At 48.7% G+C, this 19,651-nt stretch overlaps 1 protein-coding gene across 2 annotated transcripts in view; it reads right to left on the bottom strand.

Moving 5' to 3' along the window:
* ZDHHC15 (zinc finger DHHC-type palmitoyltransferase 15) overlaps positions 1–16,831 on the bottom strand; it is a 32,908-nt gene extending 16,077 nt beyond the window's left edge. Inside the window, exons 1-6 of one of the 2 annotated variants that reach the window (XM_054996594.1) lie at positions 16,708–16,831; positions 9,067–9,093; positions 5,575–5,669; positions 4,145–4,265; positions 3,518–3,587; positions 2,366–2,398 (exon numbers count right to left, since the gene is read on the bottom strand). In XM_054996594.1, the coding sequence (XP_054852569.1) occupies positions 2,366–2,398; positions 3,518–3,587; positions 4,145–4,265; positions 5,575–5,669; positions 9,067–9,093; positions 16,708–16,825 (464 nt within the window). In that variant the 5' untranslated portion in view covers positions 16,826–16,831. The remainder of the gene's footprint in view (positions 1–2,365; positions 2,399–3,517; positions 3,588–4,144; positions 4,266–5,574; positions 5,670–9,066; positions 9,094–16,707) is intronic. The other variant, XM_054996593.1, reaches the window with a different exon arrangement.
* Positions 16,832–19,651: the final 2,820 nt, after the last annotated feature.

Here is a 19,651-nt window from a genome sequence, read left to right as displayed (position 1 = left end):
GACCATATTTAGTTAGGCCGTTGAATGCAGGGGCTTCCAACCTTCCATGTGAGGCACTTAAAGAACGAGGCCAATGCTGGGGACGCAGAGAAGCACAGCGGCCTCTCAGCTACGGCAGGAGGTTTCTCTCTGCAAAGCAGCTCACCTGGATCTATTTTCCACTTTCTCAAAGACCAATATTCTGTTTTCATGGCAAACACATTTTTTTCCACTCCAACAAGCACTTCTTCTATATTTCAGAGTCCTGCAAGGAACTCCAGCTCTGTCACGAGCGCCTAGTGGGTCGTGTCTGTGACAAGTGACCCAGCTTTTGTGAACAACTGATCATCTCCCCCTCCCCATCCACAGCTTGCACTGTAGGACCTCACTGGCTCTTGGCAGGGTGCGTCTCATGCCGGAAACACTGGGACATGACCCAGGCATTGCCTTGAAGAAGAGATCTGTCTGTCCCTCTCATAGATCCAGCCACTCTGCTCCTTCTCAGGGCCACAGAACACAGGTTGCTCATGCATCTAAGAAAAAGGCCTTCTTACTGGGAGCCTGAGCAGCCATGAGAGTCTTTCTAACTGAAGTCCTCCCTCCCTCCCTCAGCCCTTCAAATGCAGGCATGCTCCTGTATGTTCCTTAGAAACAAACAGTCATCACCAAATAAGAACATGCGTGCACACACACACATACACAGCAGTTCCCATGCTACTTCATTACAAAATTTCATTTTTAAAGGCTATGTGCTTCATTTTTCCAGTGTCACTGAATTTAGAAAAAGAGCCTTGGTTACTTTCTAAGCTTTCCCTTCTTTCCAAAGTCACTGAAACTGATCAAATGGACTAGAAGGCCCCATCCCCCCAACCCTGTATGAGTGCTGCACAGGCACATAATGAGAGGATCATGCAGAGAGGAAAAATGGGGTTGGGGCCTGCTGCGTTATTGGTGTGTGTAACAGTCTGCATGTTGTAATAGTCTGTTAAGAGTCAGTCCCTCTCAGAATCAGAGAGCCGATTCTGTGGCAGCTGACTCCAAGGCATCTGATTAGGTACCCTGAGTTGAGAGACGAGGGCCATGGTTCAGTCCTAGCAGAGAGGTGCAGAGAGATCCAGTGTAGAGAATTGAGGGAGGGAGTCCTGAGGGTTTAGCACCAACCGGAGAACTGGGGAGAGTTGGCAAGGAGGTTTGGCATGTAGATGCAGACTCCCAAACAGGCCAAAGAAAGGGGATGGATCTTCTAAGGAGAGGACATTTTCCCCTACCCAGTCAAACAGGGAGGTAGAGAGAGGAGATCCTTGGAGAGAGAAGAGGTCCTTGGTTGGGTGTGATTGGAAACTGCCTGTGGAGACCTTCACATTCAGTTAAGGACTGAAGGAAAGCATTGGTGTGTGGAAAAAAGGGGACTGGAGTACTTGAAAGTGGGTACCAGCCTTCCTAACTCCAGAAGAGACAGAGAATACTGAAAGAAAGTATACTCAAGTGCTTGGAGAAAAACAAGGGAACCAAAGCCTAAAAAAGGAGCCTTAAGTAACAGTGAAGAGCATAAGGGCTGAAGTCTGGGCATATTCTGAATTTTACCTCAGTGATAGTTATATATGTTGAATTTTACCTCAGACATTTTCAGCCCCTGACTTCACCTGACTTTTCTCCTCTAATGTAAATAAACCCATTAGTTGTTTTTGGAAGTTTAAAAATGCCTCTGGTGCCATTTCTGTGGCTTAAGGACGAGGGAACGGCATAGTGTGTACGAAGACACCTCGGCCTGTTGTTGTATGTCAGCAGCACCAGCAATGCAAATGGCAGCTGTCAAAGTCTGAGACCAGACGTGTCAGGCTGAGGGGAACAGAGCATGGCAGTCGCGTGCTGCTCAGATCTTGACCCTCCCTTCCCCATCTGAACACGACAAGGACTGGAAGTTCAACCTTTGGTCCTCCCTTGTGCAGAAGGAAGAAGAAACCTGAGCCTGAGAGAGACTCAAGGACTGACAGTCATGGCTATTCAGCTCATTCTTGATCAGAAACCCACCCGGTATTTCCGTTAAGGAGGCCGAAACCTGTACACCTGGCTGCTCACCAAGGACGCACTGAAAGCACAGGCAGGCCAGTTTCAGGCACAGCTCTGTTCCCAATATCTGCATGCACAGGGACTGCACACTGGCCAAGGGTGCTCTGAAACCTGTACCCAGTCTGAATTGTAAACTATGCATTAGGAGTAGGATGGCAGGAAAATAATGACATTGTTCTCTATCCCAATTACTCTTTAAAATGACCTGACAAACAAGGACATTCTTAGAAAATATATGCCGCAATTTAGACAGGAATTAAAAGGCCAACAGAGCCTTCCCTTCCAAGAAGGCAAAAACCCTTGAGCTTCTACTCACCATGGGCAATGATGATCCATTTTTAATACACACCTGTACAAAAAGAAGAGGATACAGTGAAGGGAAGACTTTTGGGAACAGAAAAGGGCTGCTCTGTTGTTCAGGATGATCCGAAACCATACCATGTTTTGATGTGTAAGCCAAGATTGGGTTCTCTAACCTTCCCTCCATTGTGACCTGACTGGATGGTTGTAGTCAAACCTCCTCTGCAATCCGCCTGCCTCTCTTAACCTCAGCTGCCCTTCTATAATAAGGGCATAACAATGACCTACCTTGCACGGCTATTGTATGGGCTAAAGAGAAAATGGATATGTAAGTACTTTGAGCAAGTACTACACAGTCTTATTTGTCACGTTCTTTGTATGTACACACACTACACAAACCCAGCAAGTGAACCTGTACAAGAGGGCTTATGTGCATATGCCTCATGAACAAGCCCATCCACAACCTCACGGCACGAGCCTGTGAAGCAGGTAGGGCTCTTATGTTCTGCACTCTGCTTGCCAAAACCCCCGTGAGGTCTGCTTAGTGCTAGAGACAGATCCAAAGAACTGCTGGCATTTATATTTGTAAAGAGACGGTGGCTCTTTCACCTCATTAGGCTTTGGTGCAACCAGAGTTTTTTTGCATGCGGCACAGACTAACTTTCAGTGCAATCCTAAGGAGTGTTACATCTTATTAAATCCATTGAAGTCAATGGTCTTAGAAGGGTGCAACTCTGCTTAGGATTGCAGTGTCAGTCTACAAATAATTTCCTGAATCACTATATTCAGAAGATGATTACATGTAGATCACCATGCCTCGGGGTTGGCAACACCTTTTTTCTCTGCTTTTCCCATTCTGTGTTTTTGTTTAACATCAAGGCTGGGGAAAATTTCTGCATTAACTCAAAAGCTAGCTGTTTTCTGCCTTTAGTTCTAATAAAAGTATTATGAAAGTGGGCCATAGCAACTCAAGATGGGTGTGCACGTGGCATTTGTTAAGCACCTCTTCCCACATAAAATACTCCCAGCAAGCAAAGGACAAGCACCCTAGGCAGAAAGGTTCTCGTGCAGCCCACTCACTGCTGAGTTTTCTGCTTCGAGCACTGACACGAGTTTCCTGCTGCCTGTGTAGACTGGGCCTGAGTCAGCAATCGCGCCGGTTACTTACATAGCACAAACGGAACAGTGGTGGCAGCGGTCAGGTTTGATTAACTGGCATCTGTCACAGAACCGAATGGCTGGGAAGGAGCACAAAAAGATTGCCTTCACAAATCATGCACCTGAGCTGGGGAGTTGCATTGTTCACAGCTGGATCCTGCAAGCTATTTGGGGTCCTTATCAGATTTGACACCACCCACAGCCCCAATCTAGACCTTCTTCTCTGTCTACTTTTCCAGATCAAAAAACGGGGGGATGCTAGTAAAGGGCCTCCCTCCCCCCATCTAGTTTGGCCCAGGGGCTCTCTGATCTTCTAGGCTGCACTGCTCATATCTAATATACAACTCAGATTCCCAAAGTCCAGAACAGGCAGAGATTCAGGCATGATATGCACAAAGCATCCAGCACTCAGATTACAAAGCAAGAATGTCTGGGGGTTTTTTGCCCCCTTCCCCTAGGCTGGGAAAAAGGTGGCTGGGGAAGGAAGTTGGAAATCATTTCCAGCTAATATTACAGCCTCTGCTGGAAGGTTCCTGAGACCCAAGCCCTTCAATAGCAGGAGGGATGGGCTTCATATATGAAGTTGCCAGCATGCACTGCTCAGACAGATGGGTCTGGCAGACACCAGCAAACTGACCTCCATTCCCTGTTCTTGTGTAGACTGGCAATTTCCGTGCCATTTCCATAAGGATCTGCCGCTGGGCTTCGGGCCTCTCTTCATTCTCATAGCGCTCCTTGTCAACGTAGGACATTTGGAACTGGAGGCATAAGAAAGCCACTCATGTACCTTGCAGCAGAGAAAACAGTTGCACACAGAAAGTCCCTGATCCACACCCACTGCTTCTGCAAAACGGGCCTTCACTTGTCTTGGATGGGGTTTCGCTTCTGAGATAAGCAACCTGATGTTCAGAGAGACTATTAAACGAAAACAAACCTATCCCTTGTCATGAGGAGGGGAAAGGAACCCAGACAGTAATTGATCAGAATGAAAAATGTTAAAATGCAAGCCACCTGGGAACATTTGCTCAGCCCACCTTTTCCTCACCCGGGTGCCACTTCACCTTCCAACATGGCTGCTGGAAGACTCAGCAGTGTGTCTTCAGCTACAAGCTGATGGCATGGGAGAGTATGGTTCAGAAAGGCCAGATGCCTAGGGGAGGTCAGGAAGTGGAGCAGCCTCGGGGTGAGCGGACAGGGCAACTAGCCAGGACGTCCATGGCTGTATCTTTTAATAGTCAGCCACCTTGCATGCCCTTTAAGGTAGGGTATAAGAGCTGAGAGAAATAAGATGAATTTCAAAGTAATGAATAGATGATGTTTGTGCAACTGCAACAGGGTTGCCCACGCACCCACACATTGAATTTTGAAAAGACAAACACATTAAACCAAAACTGTGAAACCCTCATCTCTGGGGATCTGCAACGATCATGGAGATCATGCAGAAGCCATTTTTTTTTTGCTAGAAGCTGAAATTAGCAAAGTGCACGAGGGCAAAGACATCAGTTTGCAGACCCACCCCAAAAGAATATTTTTAAAAGTAATCAGTGATGAACCAACAGGGATGGTGCCTGACTAGGAAGAATGACAAGACCTGCAATGGGTCAGCTATAGCCAACTCTTGAAGCCCTCGAAGGCAGGCAGCATTGGGCCAGGAAACCTGGGTGGTGAGGACAGGATGCAGCCATGGTGGGACAGCACCCCGCCCATCCCAGAAGACCAGCAGCAGCCACATGGACACAGCTGCAGCAGAGAGAGCTCCGGAGCTGAGATGAGCCCCCACCAGGAGGCACAGGGAGCTTCCTCATTTTGCCCAGTAGGGGCAGGAGGCAAAGTCCCGGCCCTCTCTTTCCACAAGTGGTGCGCAAGAAGCAACCGTGTGTCCGGCCCTGGCATGCGCTGCCCTGACATCTGCTGCGGTCTGGTGGCTTCCCTGGTACAGCTTAACAAATGGGCCAGTTTATTCCCCGAAGAAGCAGGGGCTTCAGGTGAGTGTGTGCACAGAGAGGCTCAAATGTTTTTGTGGCACCTTGGCCATTCCAGCAGCCCTGGTGTGTGTGAGGGTGTTACCTTTTTGTCCGGTTGTCGTGGAGGAGTAAATACAGACTTCCAGTAGGTCCAGATGAAGAAAACGAAGATCACATGGAATATTATGAGGTAGGTCACTGAAGGAGAAGGAAGGACTTGTGAACAGCAGTGTGGCACCTCTTTCTTCTACGCTCTTCACTTTAACCCTTTGGTTGCATGACAGACCACTCTTCAGAGATTTTAAAAAAACAGCTCATGACCCTCTCCCTCAGACTACCACAGCTAAGAGTGAAACAGTTCCAATACTTTCCTGCTCTACCAGTTCGGCTTGTACCTCCCTGTGGTTCCCTTCTGCCTGTGCAGATGACAAAAGGCTCCTAACTGTGGAACCAGAATGCTTGCTGGTGACAGGCTGAAAAACAGCAGGGACCACACCAATCCCTCATGGAGTGTTTTTCTCTTAAGGAGGTGCATGCTCTTCCATGAGCCCCACCTGCAGTGACTGGACACGGGACACAAAGTCCACCTCAGATCTAAGCCTCAGCACCCAATTGTACAGAAACACAGGGGGAAGAAAAGGACCCAAGAGCACACCTGCTGAAGCCTGTAAAAATAATGAACACGCTGCATGTAATTCAAAAGGATACATACTTGTATTGCATATGCAGTTTTACAGAAATGTACAAATAACTGGATAACACGCAGTTAATAACCCAGAGAAAATCAAACTAGATAAGCGACCCTGCACAAGATTGTCCCCGGCACGCCTCGATCTTTAAACACGCCCTCCTAAGCAGAGTTCTCTCCTTCTAAGTCTATGGAAGTCACTGGACTTCAAAGGACGTGAGTCTGCTTAGCGCAGCATTTTAAGGATGTGTAAAACTGCATCAATACAACTGATGGCCGTCCACATGATCTGGAGGCTGTTCTGATAACTTTGGATGTTATATCTCTGAATGCCAAAAGTTCTTCATGAAGATGCAAGAATAATATTAGAGGGATCCTTACCAGAGAGCCATGAACTATCCCCGCCCCCTCACATTTGTATTGGAGCTGGCAGATATTGTTTTGGAAAAGAATTAACTCAAATTTGGTGAGCAATTTCATTTCTCATTTTAAAGCACTGCCGGAGGCAGCTCATTTGCCTCAAACCTCCCTATTCTCTTAAAGTCTTGGGCAGAAGAAGGCAGGCTACTTAATTCTGAAGTGAATTTTATCAGGTGCAACGTTTTTGGAATATTGGAGATATACTCATGACTTATTTTTCAAGATGGGGAACATCTCAAATGGTTCCGTTTGGATATTTTCAATACCATTTTTGGACATCACAGCTACTCTGCCATGAATCATAGAATCCTAGGGTTGGAAGGGACCTTCAGGATCATCTAGTCCAACCCCCTGCACAATGCAGGAAATTCACAACTACCTCCCCCTTCCCCCATGAGAATGTCAGGTTAAAAGTGGACAATTGTGTTAAACCCACAGACGGGGGTTCTATTACTCAGCACTCCAGTGTTCATTGATGTAATTCACCTCCTGGCCAGTTTGTAGTTCAGGCTCCATTTTTTCAGAATCAGTCTAAGAGCCTTCCTAGACTTTTGAATCCAAGGGGACAGCCCCATCAAGTAATTTTTTTTCAAACTTATGAGACAGTGAGGTTCATTGACAGAGCAGAATGATTAAGGGAAGAGAATGACCATGTCAGCAGCACACAGACTGAAGTCTGGAATTCTGTCCCCTGCCTTATACATTCAAGCAGACCATATTGAAGGATGCAAAGATACCCCCTTTTGGGGTACCAAAGAGCACGGAATCTGCAAGAAAGGCAAAGTCCACTCATGAGTGCTTGGACATGCCAGGCAATAGGGCTGAGCTGCTGCCAAGCAGACTTCAGTGTTGAAAGATTTTATTAATTTGGAGGGAACACAACGTGTGTTGTGATGCCTCACTAACAGCGATGTGATTGATGTTATGGTTTTGTAGGTGAAGGATTCTATACATAGAGGAAAGTAATAGATTAATTTTGGTGCAAATAATGAGGTTAGGAATGCACTTTCTATCAATTGAGAGCTCAGAAAAGAATTTTCCATGTTTCTTGATAAAGTGCAGACACCCCCCCTATTTATAATCATGCGGATTTGGACCTGTTTCTACTTCAGTGTGATTTCTATTGGATGCAGCCTTAAGGCCACCAGGGGTGGGGAAGTAGGACAAAGATGACATAAATAATAAATAAATATGCCTTAGAAAATAATCATTGACCAGTACCAGTTTGGAATGATGTGTTGAAGTTCTTCTCATACTGCCTACTGACATGCTCTTATGAAAAGGGAATTTCTATTCAGCTGACCAAGTGCTGAGCGGCGGGGGCCAGCTTCGTAGACCAGGGGCCTGCACTGGATGTGCCTGGGCATGCTCCCCCGGCCTCGGGTCATTCCCCGGCCCCCTCCACAACAATGGCGGCCACCATGCCATCTCCCCGCCCACCTCCTCCACATCACCTGCTGCAAACTGGCCCCCAGGTGAGTCTAGGAGCCATTGTTTCATGTTGATCTTTTCAGGTGGGTAGTTGTGTTGGTCTGTAGTAGAAGAGCAAAATCTGGGCCCAGATTTTGTGGGTGTGTGCACGTGCATGTATGCACTGTGCCTTTTTATACCTGTTTCTTCCCTGCCCAATGATTAAGGCTCATGCCAAAATAGAAACAGATCAGTGCCTTAAGTACAAAGTCACTGTTCAAACTTGAACATCAACTGAAACAACGTTGAAAAGACTGAACTTCTGAAGCCAGAGTCTGAAATACAAATTCTACCACTGAAGTTGAAGTCAATGCCCAAGTTTACCTTTCTGACTGTAGCCAACAATCAGCTTCTCAATATTATCTTGCAAACTCTGCACTGTTGTGTGTCTAGTTTGATGTCTCTATTATTGATTGGATTTTATCCATACTAGTGTACATTTCTGTAAATGTATATACACAATACACCTACACACACTTCTGTATTAAGTTCAGTGCCTTGGTTATTTTTTATGATCCTTTGTCTTTATTGGGCAATATTGGCTTACCTTACAGAACTGTTACAAGGATTATTACAAAGGCGATGAATAAAGAGCTTTCAAGACTTACAGTTCAATCCTAAGGAGCGTTAGTCCAGTCTCAGCCTATTACACTGCTAATGTCTGAAAAATTCCAGAGGGCTACTCTGTTTCAGACGAAACATCACGTTTATTGTGGCAAAAACTGTCACGAGCCTGTCATTCATAAAAACAGGCCACAATAAATTTGTTAGTCTTCAAGGTGCCACAAGACCCTTTTCCCTTAAAGAAGGAAGCAGTGAAAAACTACTTCAAATGTTGGTGGCTATTGTGTTGCTGTAATGCCTTTCCCTTCCCTTCTCTTCATCAGCAGCCAGGTCATGGCTCCAGCCCCCTCCAGGCTCTCCTTTCTGTTCCCTCTTACATAACAGGTGACTTCCAATTATGGCCAAACCATGCTTCACAACAAGGAACCTGGCATAATAAGCATCCACACACACCTTTTTCTACAGAGCTGGTCAGAGTCACTGAAAGAGAAAACAAAGATGTGTTCATATGGCAAGTAATATTTACTGCAGTGGGCATTTTTGAAGCAAAATTCAGGCTGAAGTTGGTTGCAGAGTAAAAGAAATTGAGTCCAGATCCCACATAACCCCCTGCCAACTTGACTGCATTTATGCATTTGATTGACAGATCATTTTGTTATGGCGTGTGTTTGTTTTGGCACTTCTGTGTTCTCTGCAGCCACAAACCCTAGTTTTTCTTGAAAGTCCCAGTGTCACTACTGACCAAAAGACAATCCACCCTCCATCCCACCTCCACAACCTGTCCAAATGGATGAGTTGGATTCAGGCTACGTTTTTCAGAAACAGAATGGAACTTCCCCCCGCCCCCATCCCTGGACTACTGCAGCCCCTTACTCTCCACCAAATGATGATCTTGGGGGACAGGGGACCCTAAAGAATGACATGGGGGGAGGGGAATAGGCAGAAATTGCCAGTTTAGTCTGGAACCAACACAACAACTTTACTCATTTTCCAAGACCTACTTGGAACATCTTGGACTTCTGCAGGGCTGCTTCAGGGTACTTTGTTACCACAAACAGGGTACAATTTTACCACATCCTGCAGTTGGTGCCTGCATTGTACAACATGGATTCACAAAAAAACGCCTACTTTTTTCTGGGATATAAAGCAACAGTATTATCCCCATGTTGCTCAAGTGAGAGTGGAAGGCAGTGGCTGAGCCCTGAACCATCCTGTGAGTCACAGAGAACATGAGTTTGAGTCAGGGTTCTCCTGAACTGCACAAAACAAATCAGTAGGCCTGATCTCTCCGTTGTTGGGACGTGTGGATTGGAAACTCCTTGGAAAAGGGACTTTTGCTTATGTTACTCTGTCAAGAGCCACATGCATCATGGCGCTAACAACTGGGCTTCCTCTCAGCAGAAAGGACAGTTTCGTTCACCTTCAGGACCACCTCTGAGGGTCCCTTCAGAAGCCTTCCCAGTGTGTCCACCCCAGGCCTGCAGGGGGCAGCCAATCCCAGTGCCCTGGCTCTCAGGCCCAGGCTGTGTCTTTCGGAATAACCAGGCCAAAACAGAGCTAAGCAACTCTAACTGTTACAGAAGCTGTAGGCTCCCATTCTTCCGACGGTTGTCCAGGCCAACATCTGCACGTCGCACATCTCTGGAATCTCATTCCAAACTTTTTCCTCTCACACTGCTGATGAAATCACAGCGCTGAAGCAAGGTGGCTCCCTCAGCCGACATTTCAATGTGCTCTTACAAGGCTGCCATCGGAACAGAATGGCCTCCTCCACGTTCTCAGGTAGGTCAGACATGGGTGAGTCTTGCAAAGCAGGCGATAATCAGACCTCATGACCCCTCTCTCTTCTAGGGACAAGCAAGATGGCTGCCTCTCTGCCCCACCTGCCTCCCTCCCTTCTTCCTCCCCATCCCCTCACAGAGCATGAACAAACATTTCCTGGCTTGAGAAGCCTGCAACCAAGTGCTCATTTGCCATGACATCCCAACACGGCTGCCAGCGCAAACGGGAGTTTGTTTCCTCCACACAAAGTGGATTCTGTGGAGGCGAGGCAAGAAGAGAGAACAGGGAAGCATGAGAAGCCTGTTTCTGCTGCTCATGAACGGGGACCTACCTCATAATATCTTGGAATGGCCATGGCTAAGGCCAGGGCTCAATAAAGCAGATTGCCAGGAGCAGACAGCAAGTTCAAACAAGAACTTCCTTTGACTGCTTTTCATGCTTGGTTTGTACCACTGGAGCTTCTGGCAAAAGGTTGTGTTCACCTCCTGCCACCAGAGTCAATTGCACTTGGCATCTTAACGGATGGCAAGATTTTTCGCAACATGCAAAATGATAGCATCGTTTGCACCTTGTCTGATAGCATCTTGTTTGTCTCTTTTGTTCTGTAAGAATTCCCTGTGCCCCTTTGTTTGAGATTGAGAACTACTTCTCATATTTCAATTTCCCAGTAGTGAGAGACAAGAGGTTGCCAGCCTCCACTTGGAGCCTGGAGATATCCTAGAATTATACCTGATCTTCAAATTATCCCTGGAGAAAATGGCTGCTTTGGAGGGTAGCCTCAATGGCATTATATTCTGCTGAGATCCACCTCCACCAGCTCCACCCCCAGATCTCCACGATTATCCCAAGCTGGAGTTGGCAACCGCATGAGAGAGACATGGCTACCCTGGAATGGTGAAATCACTGGCTGCTCCTGTCTCAAGGCAAGCAGGTCACACGTGGAAATGACACTGGCTGGAAGCAGATAACAGTAGACTTAACATACCTATAACTCGCCATGGGTTTTTTTACCCCTGGAAATGTTACTGCACACCCGAATGAGTTGCTGCACATCTGAGGTGTTTTCGAACAACAGCACTAGCAACAACAATCCTTTCCGCCATATTTTAAGGAGCCTTTGAATGGCACCACTGAGGCAGCTCCAGTCTCCCTACAGCAGCTGATTAGCTCTTTCTGGGGCTCCTGATGACTCAGACAGGACCTTGTCTTGGCACCATCGACACAACACTAATTAGAGAGAGAAGGGACATTTGTCACCTGGTAATTTCACAACTGTCTGTCCCCTACTGTTCTCATGAAACAGTAGTGCCCTCTAGCCAGATTCTAGAAAAAATCCTCCCCCCACAAAGTCTAGCATCTCATTCAGGGGTTGCTTGCCATGTTGATGGGGTGAGATCTTTCCCTTGGCATGAAACACATGGCTGCCACACCGAGTCCAGCTCCGGTCCTTCCGTAAGAGCAAAGTCCAGCACACTCTTTTGTCATCAGAAGCAGATCAGACAGAGAATTATCTGCGTTGATTTGCGATAACTGTTTTTCAAAGAAAAAAACCAGCAGACCATAGAAAGGAGACCTCAACAGCTTGACCTATTTTTCTGCATAAGGAATTTCATGGGTCTCTTCTGCTGAGGTTTCCATGTCATCAAATCAACCCCTCAGCTTCCCCTGGCAGAAAACAACAGTTAAGCCAAATAACCAGGGCACTACTGCTGCTGTCAGCCTCTTGCCAAAAAGAATGCTCTTCTTAAGAGAACAACTCCCATTGGATACCTAAGGGTGTCCCAAGAACTGGCTAGGCAGGGAGTTCCAAGAGAAGGGGCTACAAATGGGTAAAAACACCGGCTTGTCTCCATAAGACACCCTTGGAATAGCAAACAACAGGTGATAAAAGATCTCTGAGCCCTGCCCTCCCAAGGCATAAGTGCTTTAAACCAATGCCTTGAATGGGAGCCATTCACGTCAGATACTTTCAATATTCTCTGGCAACACCAATCAGTTGAGGCTTTTCAGTGCATGGCAAGGGCAGCTGTACACAGACGGCAGAGCAGGCAACCAGCCCAAAGCATGCCACGTATCCAGTGCTAGAACCATGCATCTCGAGAGAGGACCCAGCTGGCTAAAAGCACTCCTGATCACAGAAGCCATCTGCACTTCCATGAGCAGAGCCAGGCTGTGAGAATACATCTAAGCTGTGGCTCCGGTCCCTAAGGGGGAAGCCACAAAACAGCCTCCCAGGTCATGTTGCTCACTGTCAACAACTTGGATCGATCTGGACTGAGATCCCATTCATTAACACTCGTCCAGAGATGACTGATTCCAACCAACTTCCAGTTCTCTGTAAGCATCCATCATGCATCTTTACAAAAGGAAGGCCACACTAGGGCTAAGTAGCTTCAAAGACTGTAGAAGCTAAAGGCCATAATCCACGAGAAGGCCTTTGAGGAGTGGCAAATGAACTCCTGAGGGTAATGCAGATGTTACTGGCCCTTTAAAATGGCAGCCTGGCTGGAGAGGGAGAGAGGAGGCCTCTGGGTGCTGGCAGGCTCTCGCCCCAGGGGGAGCGGCCCCGTGAGGGGGTCCACCATTGCTTCTTACAAGACTACACAGCAACCATCAGCTATGCCATCACGGGCTCCTTTGAAATATTTAGTCACCTGTCAATAATGCCATTTGGCTCTCTAACCTGGACAAAAAGGTCAATTTGTACATGGAAGAATATATAGACACAAATTTGACACTGAACATGGCAACATTCTGAAACTAGTGGAGGAACACTTCAGTTTCGCAAGTCAGTCTGAAAGTCGTCATTCTTCACCAAAGGCACTTCTAATAGACATTCCAGCATAGAATTTATCAGAAAGTTTGACTGCATGCATCAAGGTCTGGATGAAAACAAAGCTTTTCTCACCCATTACTGGTTTAACTTAGCTTAGCCAAGCTAATGAAACTAGATTGCCACCAAATTCTGTTGCCGTGAATTATCACTGCTTATTTTGCACATCTCATTTTACACAGAAACATTTTTGTCCAGGCCTCTTGTAGTCTGTGCTTACAATTTCTCATCTGTATACATGTGCCAACAAACTGAGCTGTAGTCCATGAAGGCTTATATACCACACTCAACCTGTGAGTCTTTAAACTGCGACAAGGCCGTGTTCGCTGCAAGAGACTAGCACGGCTACTTCTTTATTGAATATGCCAATGACGGGGGAGCAAACCCATGGGCCGCTCCCCGGAGGAGAAACCAGTGGCAACAGCACGGCTACTCTCCCATGACACAATGAAGACTCTGTTTCTATAATGCAGAATTTGGTGCTATCTCAGAAGTTTAAGCATATTAATTTTGAGACAGATTCCAAAAGGATCTCTGTGTTAGTCTATATACATGTACCCCATGCATGTGCATGCGCAGGCACAGGCACAGGCACAGGCACATACACACACATACACACACACACAGTTAGAGGATAGTGGGAGAGGGAGAAGAGAAATGCGGTTTTGCCAGGTGAGATCAAAAGGCAAGCAGATATACAGTACAACTGAACATGTTGGCAATATGCATTTGGCTCTTAGTTTCACCCTGGATCTCCAGAGCAGTCACGTGGAAGGGGGGCATTCAGTATGAACCAAGTTTTCTATCACAGGCACTTGCTACCTGCCTTTTCCTCCCCTTTTCCAGGGTGCACAGAACAGAGATGAGCTACTCCCATTTTCTCGTGAGAACAACAGTATAAAGTAGATTAGGTGGAGAGAGAGAACCTGGACCAGGGGCAAATGGCTGAATGAGGATCGGACTTGGCTTCCTTGGTTCGACTTCCCGTGGCTCAGAGAGCAAGCAAGCTAGCTCACCATTCCATCTGCCGTGGCTGGACCCCAGAGCAGGAGCAGAAGCTCAAGTAAGACCAACAACCTGTCTTGAGACAAGAAACACTCTTCCACCCAGTCAAGGGGCCTCTGAAAGGAGCATGCCACACCTCAAGGAGTTTCTCATTGCTCTTCAGAGGAACTAGCAAGGCAGCTCAAGCACCCGCACAGTTGTTGACAGCTCTCTGGAACTGTGATTTACTTCCTGACCTTCCTTACCCCTGTTGACTCAGGAGAAAACAACAATGTGGGCAATCTGATGCATATTTGCTTAGAAAGAATTCAACCTGTGTTGGTGGAACTTACTCTCAAGTATGAGTGCTTAAGATAAATTGCAAACTTTCAGTGAACCCAAACTCAAAGATAATCTGTTGTGCTGAGAATAGAGAGGCTTCATTTCAGATCTATGTGTGGCCCTGGAGCTCACCGGATGACCTTGGGTCACTCGCTCACTGCCTAATCTATTCCAAGGTGAAACTAAGAAGGTGGGATGGGGGTGGCACAGTTATTCTGAACTTCTTGGAGGAAAAGCATAATAAAAATGAATTAAGCACATGTTAATATCTCCTTCTCCCCTCTTCCTCCAAGGACTGTCCAGGAGGCAATCCCAATCCTTCTTCACAACCCTGTGGCTGATAGATAATGACTGGGCCAAGGTCAACAAGAGAATCCTGCCTGAGCAAGGACTTCAACCCAGGTATCTCAGACGAAGTGGGCCCCTCTGTCTATTGCCCCACGCTGGCTCAGTTGCTAAATAGAGCAATTGATGGAACTTCTCCTTGCCATGCAGCTGTTCAGTGCATGAATCTCTTCAAGGTGGGTGACAACGAGGGAGAGAATTTGGGGCTTGATGTGCTCATGTCCCATTATGTAAAGCAATCATGGTCAGGGTGGTGATGGCTGACATTGACTAGTTTTTTTCTTTCCCAAGGACCTTCCATCTGTCATTCACTGAGGAAGCAGGGGGCCTTGAGTAGCAAATCAACAGGCCAGCTGCCACCCAGTTCCCTCCCAAGCCCTACCCCCTGCACATTCAAATGCAAATCACACCTATCCTCTCCAAATCCAACACAATCATTATTATAAATCATATTTTGTTCATGTTCACTTATAAAATTATAATTATGCAATTAAATCCACAGAACAAAGTCTACAGCAATCCATTTACAACATTTTAAATTCATTTAAAACTGTGATTTAATTCATCCAGCACATTCTATGCGACCAATCTCGGTTGAGTCTTGATGTGAGAAGCATGTTTACTATAATTTGAAAACAAGAGCTCAACACATAAAAAGCCACCACTTCTCTTCAAGCAGGTCCCCCATTATTGCCGGCTGCTCCTCTTGCAGACCCACCCTCATCTCCCCTGCCCCACATCACGCCTTACGACTTCCACCCCACTGCCCTTTTCTCTCTCCCAGCTGTGTGATGCGATCAGGAGCAGATGCAGCGTGTGTATATGGTGGTGGAGATGGAGATTGCCATCAAGTCATAGCTTATGGTGACCCCTGCGGGGGCTTTCAAGACAACAGACTAACAGAGGCGGTTTGCCATTGCCTGCCTCTGGAACCCTGGTCTTCGTTGGAGGGCTCCCATCCAATCACTAACCAAGGCTGACCCTGCTGAGCTTCTGAGATTGGATGAGATCAGGCTCATCCAATCTCATCCCATTTCCAGGCCAGGGTGTGTGTGACATCCCAGGCAGGAGTGATACCTGCCTACCTTTGCTAAGGCCCAAGCAGTGAGCCAACTTTTGAGATTCACAGGCTTTCTAAGAAATTAGGGAAGTGGAGGGAAAGCTTCTATGACACTTGAAAGTTTGTACTCCCAAATCCAAGAGGCCAGAAGGGAGTAGGTGAAACCCCGCTCCCCCTCTGTTCTGAAGATAAAGGTAGAAAAGAACAAGCAAGGGTCCAGTAGCACCTAAACGTAGCACCTAACAAAATTTGTGGTACGGTAGGAGCTTTCGTGAGCCACCCCTCACTTCTTCAGATATAAAGAAAGGTCGTATACCAGCCTCTGAAGATGTGAGCTGTGACTCATGAAAGCTCCTATCCGACCACAACTTTTGTTAGTCTTCTAGGCGCTACTGGACTCTTGCTCTTTTCTGCTGCTCCTGACAGACAAACACGGCGCCCCATCTTGAAGATGGGTGTAGTGTGGTGTAGTGTGGTTAAAGCGTCGGACTGGGCAGCCCTGGGAAGACCAGTCTGCCCAGGGCCATTTTGCCGCCCCCTCACAGAGGTCGCGAGGAAGGCCTGGCAGGGGAGCGCCTGTGGGTGGTCGGAGCCTCAGGCCCCCTCAGCCAGGGCCGTCTCGGGGCCGGCCTGGGCCAGGCGCCCTCACCCGGCCTCCTTCGCGGGGCTGTCGTGACTGAGCCGCCTCGCAAGGGCAAAAGGGGTCCGGCAAGTCTCCTCGCGAGTAGGGCCCGCCCCCGCCTCTCACCCAAGCAGAGCTCGAAGACGTAGGCGTAGTAGGACCACAGCACCACCAGGGCGATGATCAGCACCGGCAGCCAGCCGAAGACGCGCTGGCAGCACCGCAGCCCCCTGGACAGCGCCATCTTCCCCGCCCGCCCGGCCGCCCGGCGGCATCGGCGCTCCGCTGAGCGGCCTGGCTGGGGCGGCCCGGGCGATGGCTCGGCGTTCGACTGGCAGGCAGGCAGGCGGGCCGCGCCAAAGAGCGGCGCCGCCGCTCGCCGCCCCGCACCTCCGGCGCGTGCGCGAACGCGGCTCTCTGGCGCTGCCTCTGGGCCCTGAGCCGACGGGAGCGAGAAGGGTGGGAAGGATGGGCGGTTCTAACTCGCCCCTTGCCTGGGCTCTCCGCCCCACTGGCAGGCCTTGGCCGGCGGCGGCAACGACCTAAGGGCTGGACTACTGCCACGCATTCTCCACGGGACTGCCCTTGGAGACTGTCTGGCACATACCCGTTGGGCACGAGAGGCAAGCGCGAGCATTTATTGGCCTCCTTTATAGACCTCACTGAGACTGTAGAAGTCGATAGGATCGATATGATGGGACGTCTAGTAAGCAATGCACGAGGACCGGCGTTGCGAAGATCTGAAAAAGCTTAGCTTAGCTTATCAGGCATCTCATTGAATGCAGCAGCAAAGCAGGAGGACGTTACATCCGTAGGACGCGATGCAGCCGCGACAGCAGGGGACTACACGGCAGCACTCACGGACAAATGCACCCTGTGCTGCGATATGGCGCACACCCCTCCCCGCTTACGCGAAGCCCCTCCTTCTGGAGCGATTCGGTTACAGAATACCCCGGCTACCTTCATAGCAACGCCCTCCAGACAGCTCCGTTTTAGAAGGCCAGAAAGGGCAGCACTTCCCTGATCTCCGGCCGGCCAGTCCGCCGGGTGCCCCCCCCCCGCCGCCCCCCGAGAATGCCCGCGTGTAGCTGGGTGTCAGGATTGCCTGCTGGCGGGGAGGCGCCCGCAGAAGGCCCTGAGCAGAGGAATGGGAGCCTCTCGGCTGTGGAGGCTTTGCAGGGGCTGCCCCTTCGCTTCGGGGCTCCGTTCCTGGGGCGGCTTTGACCGCGAATGCCCCCCCCCCCGGGCCTTCCAAGCCCTCTGACTTCGGCGGCGGAATCAGAAGCTTGGGATTCTTCTTGGACTGTCCGTCAGGCGCCCCTCTCTGAACCGAGAGCCGGCAGGCCGTGGGCTTCTCCCAGCCACTTTCCCTTTCCGCCCCTCCCCGCCCTCCGCTCTCTCTGCAGACACGAGCTCTGCAGCCTCGCCTCGCCGGTGCAACGGGCTGCCACTTGAGCTACACTGGGAACTCTTTATTTTCTAAAGGTAAAGCGGCCTGTCAAAGCACAGCCAGCTTCGGGAGTCCCGGCAGCGTTTTCAAAGCGAGAGCCGAGCAGACGCGGTTTGCCATCGCCTGCCTCGGCCTTGGCGAAAGAGGCTGAGCCTGTTTCGCTTCCAAGCTCTGATGAGGTCGGGCTAGTCTGGGCTGTTGGTTTACTTTCTATGGATCCATTGCGCTGGTCTCTGCAGTTCCTGCATTGCGCTCGGCATCTTCGGAGGGTGGGTTCACAAGCGCTTGGAAGAAGTTCTTGCCGCTTCTTGTTTCACGGTTGGTCTTTTAAACCATTACTCGGTTGCCTGAAATGTGCCTGCTCGTTTTAATAACAGAATACGGGGGGCCGACTGAGGAACCCGTCACTGCTCCAGAGGAAGGAATAAAGGAACAGGAATGGCTGGGATGCGGCTTTGGACAGAGTAGGGCAGTTCTCCCCGCACATGGTGGCCTTGGCACGGATACCGGAAGTGGATGTCGCCTGCCTTGGTTCCTCACTCTCTACGGCGGCAGAAGCCGGCGAAGTCGCGGGCTCTGAGCGACGCGCTGTAGCGCCACTTGCCGGCAGACGGGAGCACCGCCAGCTAGTTGGCAAGCGCCTGCGCACTAGCTGGCCGGGCGGGTTCTTAAGGTTGCCAACCCCCAGGTGATGGCTGGAGATTTCTTAGAATTACAACTAATCCCCAGATTACGATCAACTCCCCTGGAGAAAATGGCTGCTTTGGTGGGGTGAAACCCGTGTCAGGGAGAAAAAATTCCATCAGGCTCGGGGGCTAAATTAAATATCTCACAGATTTATATAGATAAAAGACAAAGATCTGGGGGGAAATCTTTGATTGTCACTTTAAACCTGGATCCTTCAGTCCACCAAAAAGCACAACATATTAGGTACAATAAGAACAGTTAAGAAATATTCTCTGTGCTGCTGCCACGCATACACCACTATCTAGACCAGCAGCATTCAGTACATAGCGGCAGAGAATTGCTACTAAGATCAAGAGCCAGGTAGCCACAATTGGAAGATAGGCCCTTCCTTGTGATTTTGAGGATATGAGTTTTTGAAACGCAAAGCTCCCTAGAAATACCTTGGAAATCTGGTTGGTCTTTAAGGTGCTTCTAGGCCTGCATCTAGATTTCAATGAGTTTATTAATGATCTGGGGAAGTAAACAACTTATAAGCCTATGAGTTGAGAGCTAGTGAAGCATAAGTTGGTAAGAGCTAGGGTTGCCAGCTCCAAGTTGGGAAATTCCTGGAGATCTGGGGAGTGAAACCTGGAGAAAGTGGGGTCCCAAGTCAGCCCCACTTTACTTAATAGGGTTCCCTCCCTGGCAAACAGGATTTGAGTCCAGAGGCACTTTAGAGACCAACAAGATTTTCAAGGTATGAGCTTCTTCTTTTTTTTTTTGAGCTTTTGAGATGCAAACTTCCCTTCTTCAGATACAGCCAGATCTCCACTTCTCTCGTTATCTGAAGAAGGGAGCTTTGACTCTCGAAAGCTTATACTCTGAAAATCTTGTTGGTCTCTAAAGTGCCTCCGGACTCAAATCCTGATGTTCTACTGCAGGCCAACACGGCAT

This window comes from Eublepharis macularius, chromosome 13 (assembly GCF_028583425.1).
Source record: "Eublepharis macularius isolate TG4126 chromosome 13, MPM_Emac_v1.0, whole genome shotgun sequence".
Taxonomy (NCBI): Eukaryota; Metazoa; Chordata; class Lepidosauria; order Squamata; family Eublepharidae; genus Eublepharis; species Eublepharis macularius.
This window is presented reverse-complemented; position numbering and strand designations above follow the sequence as displayed.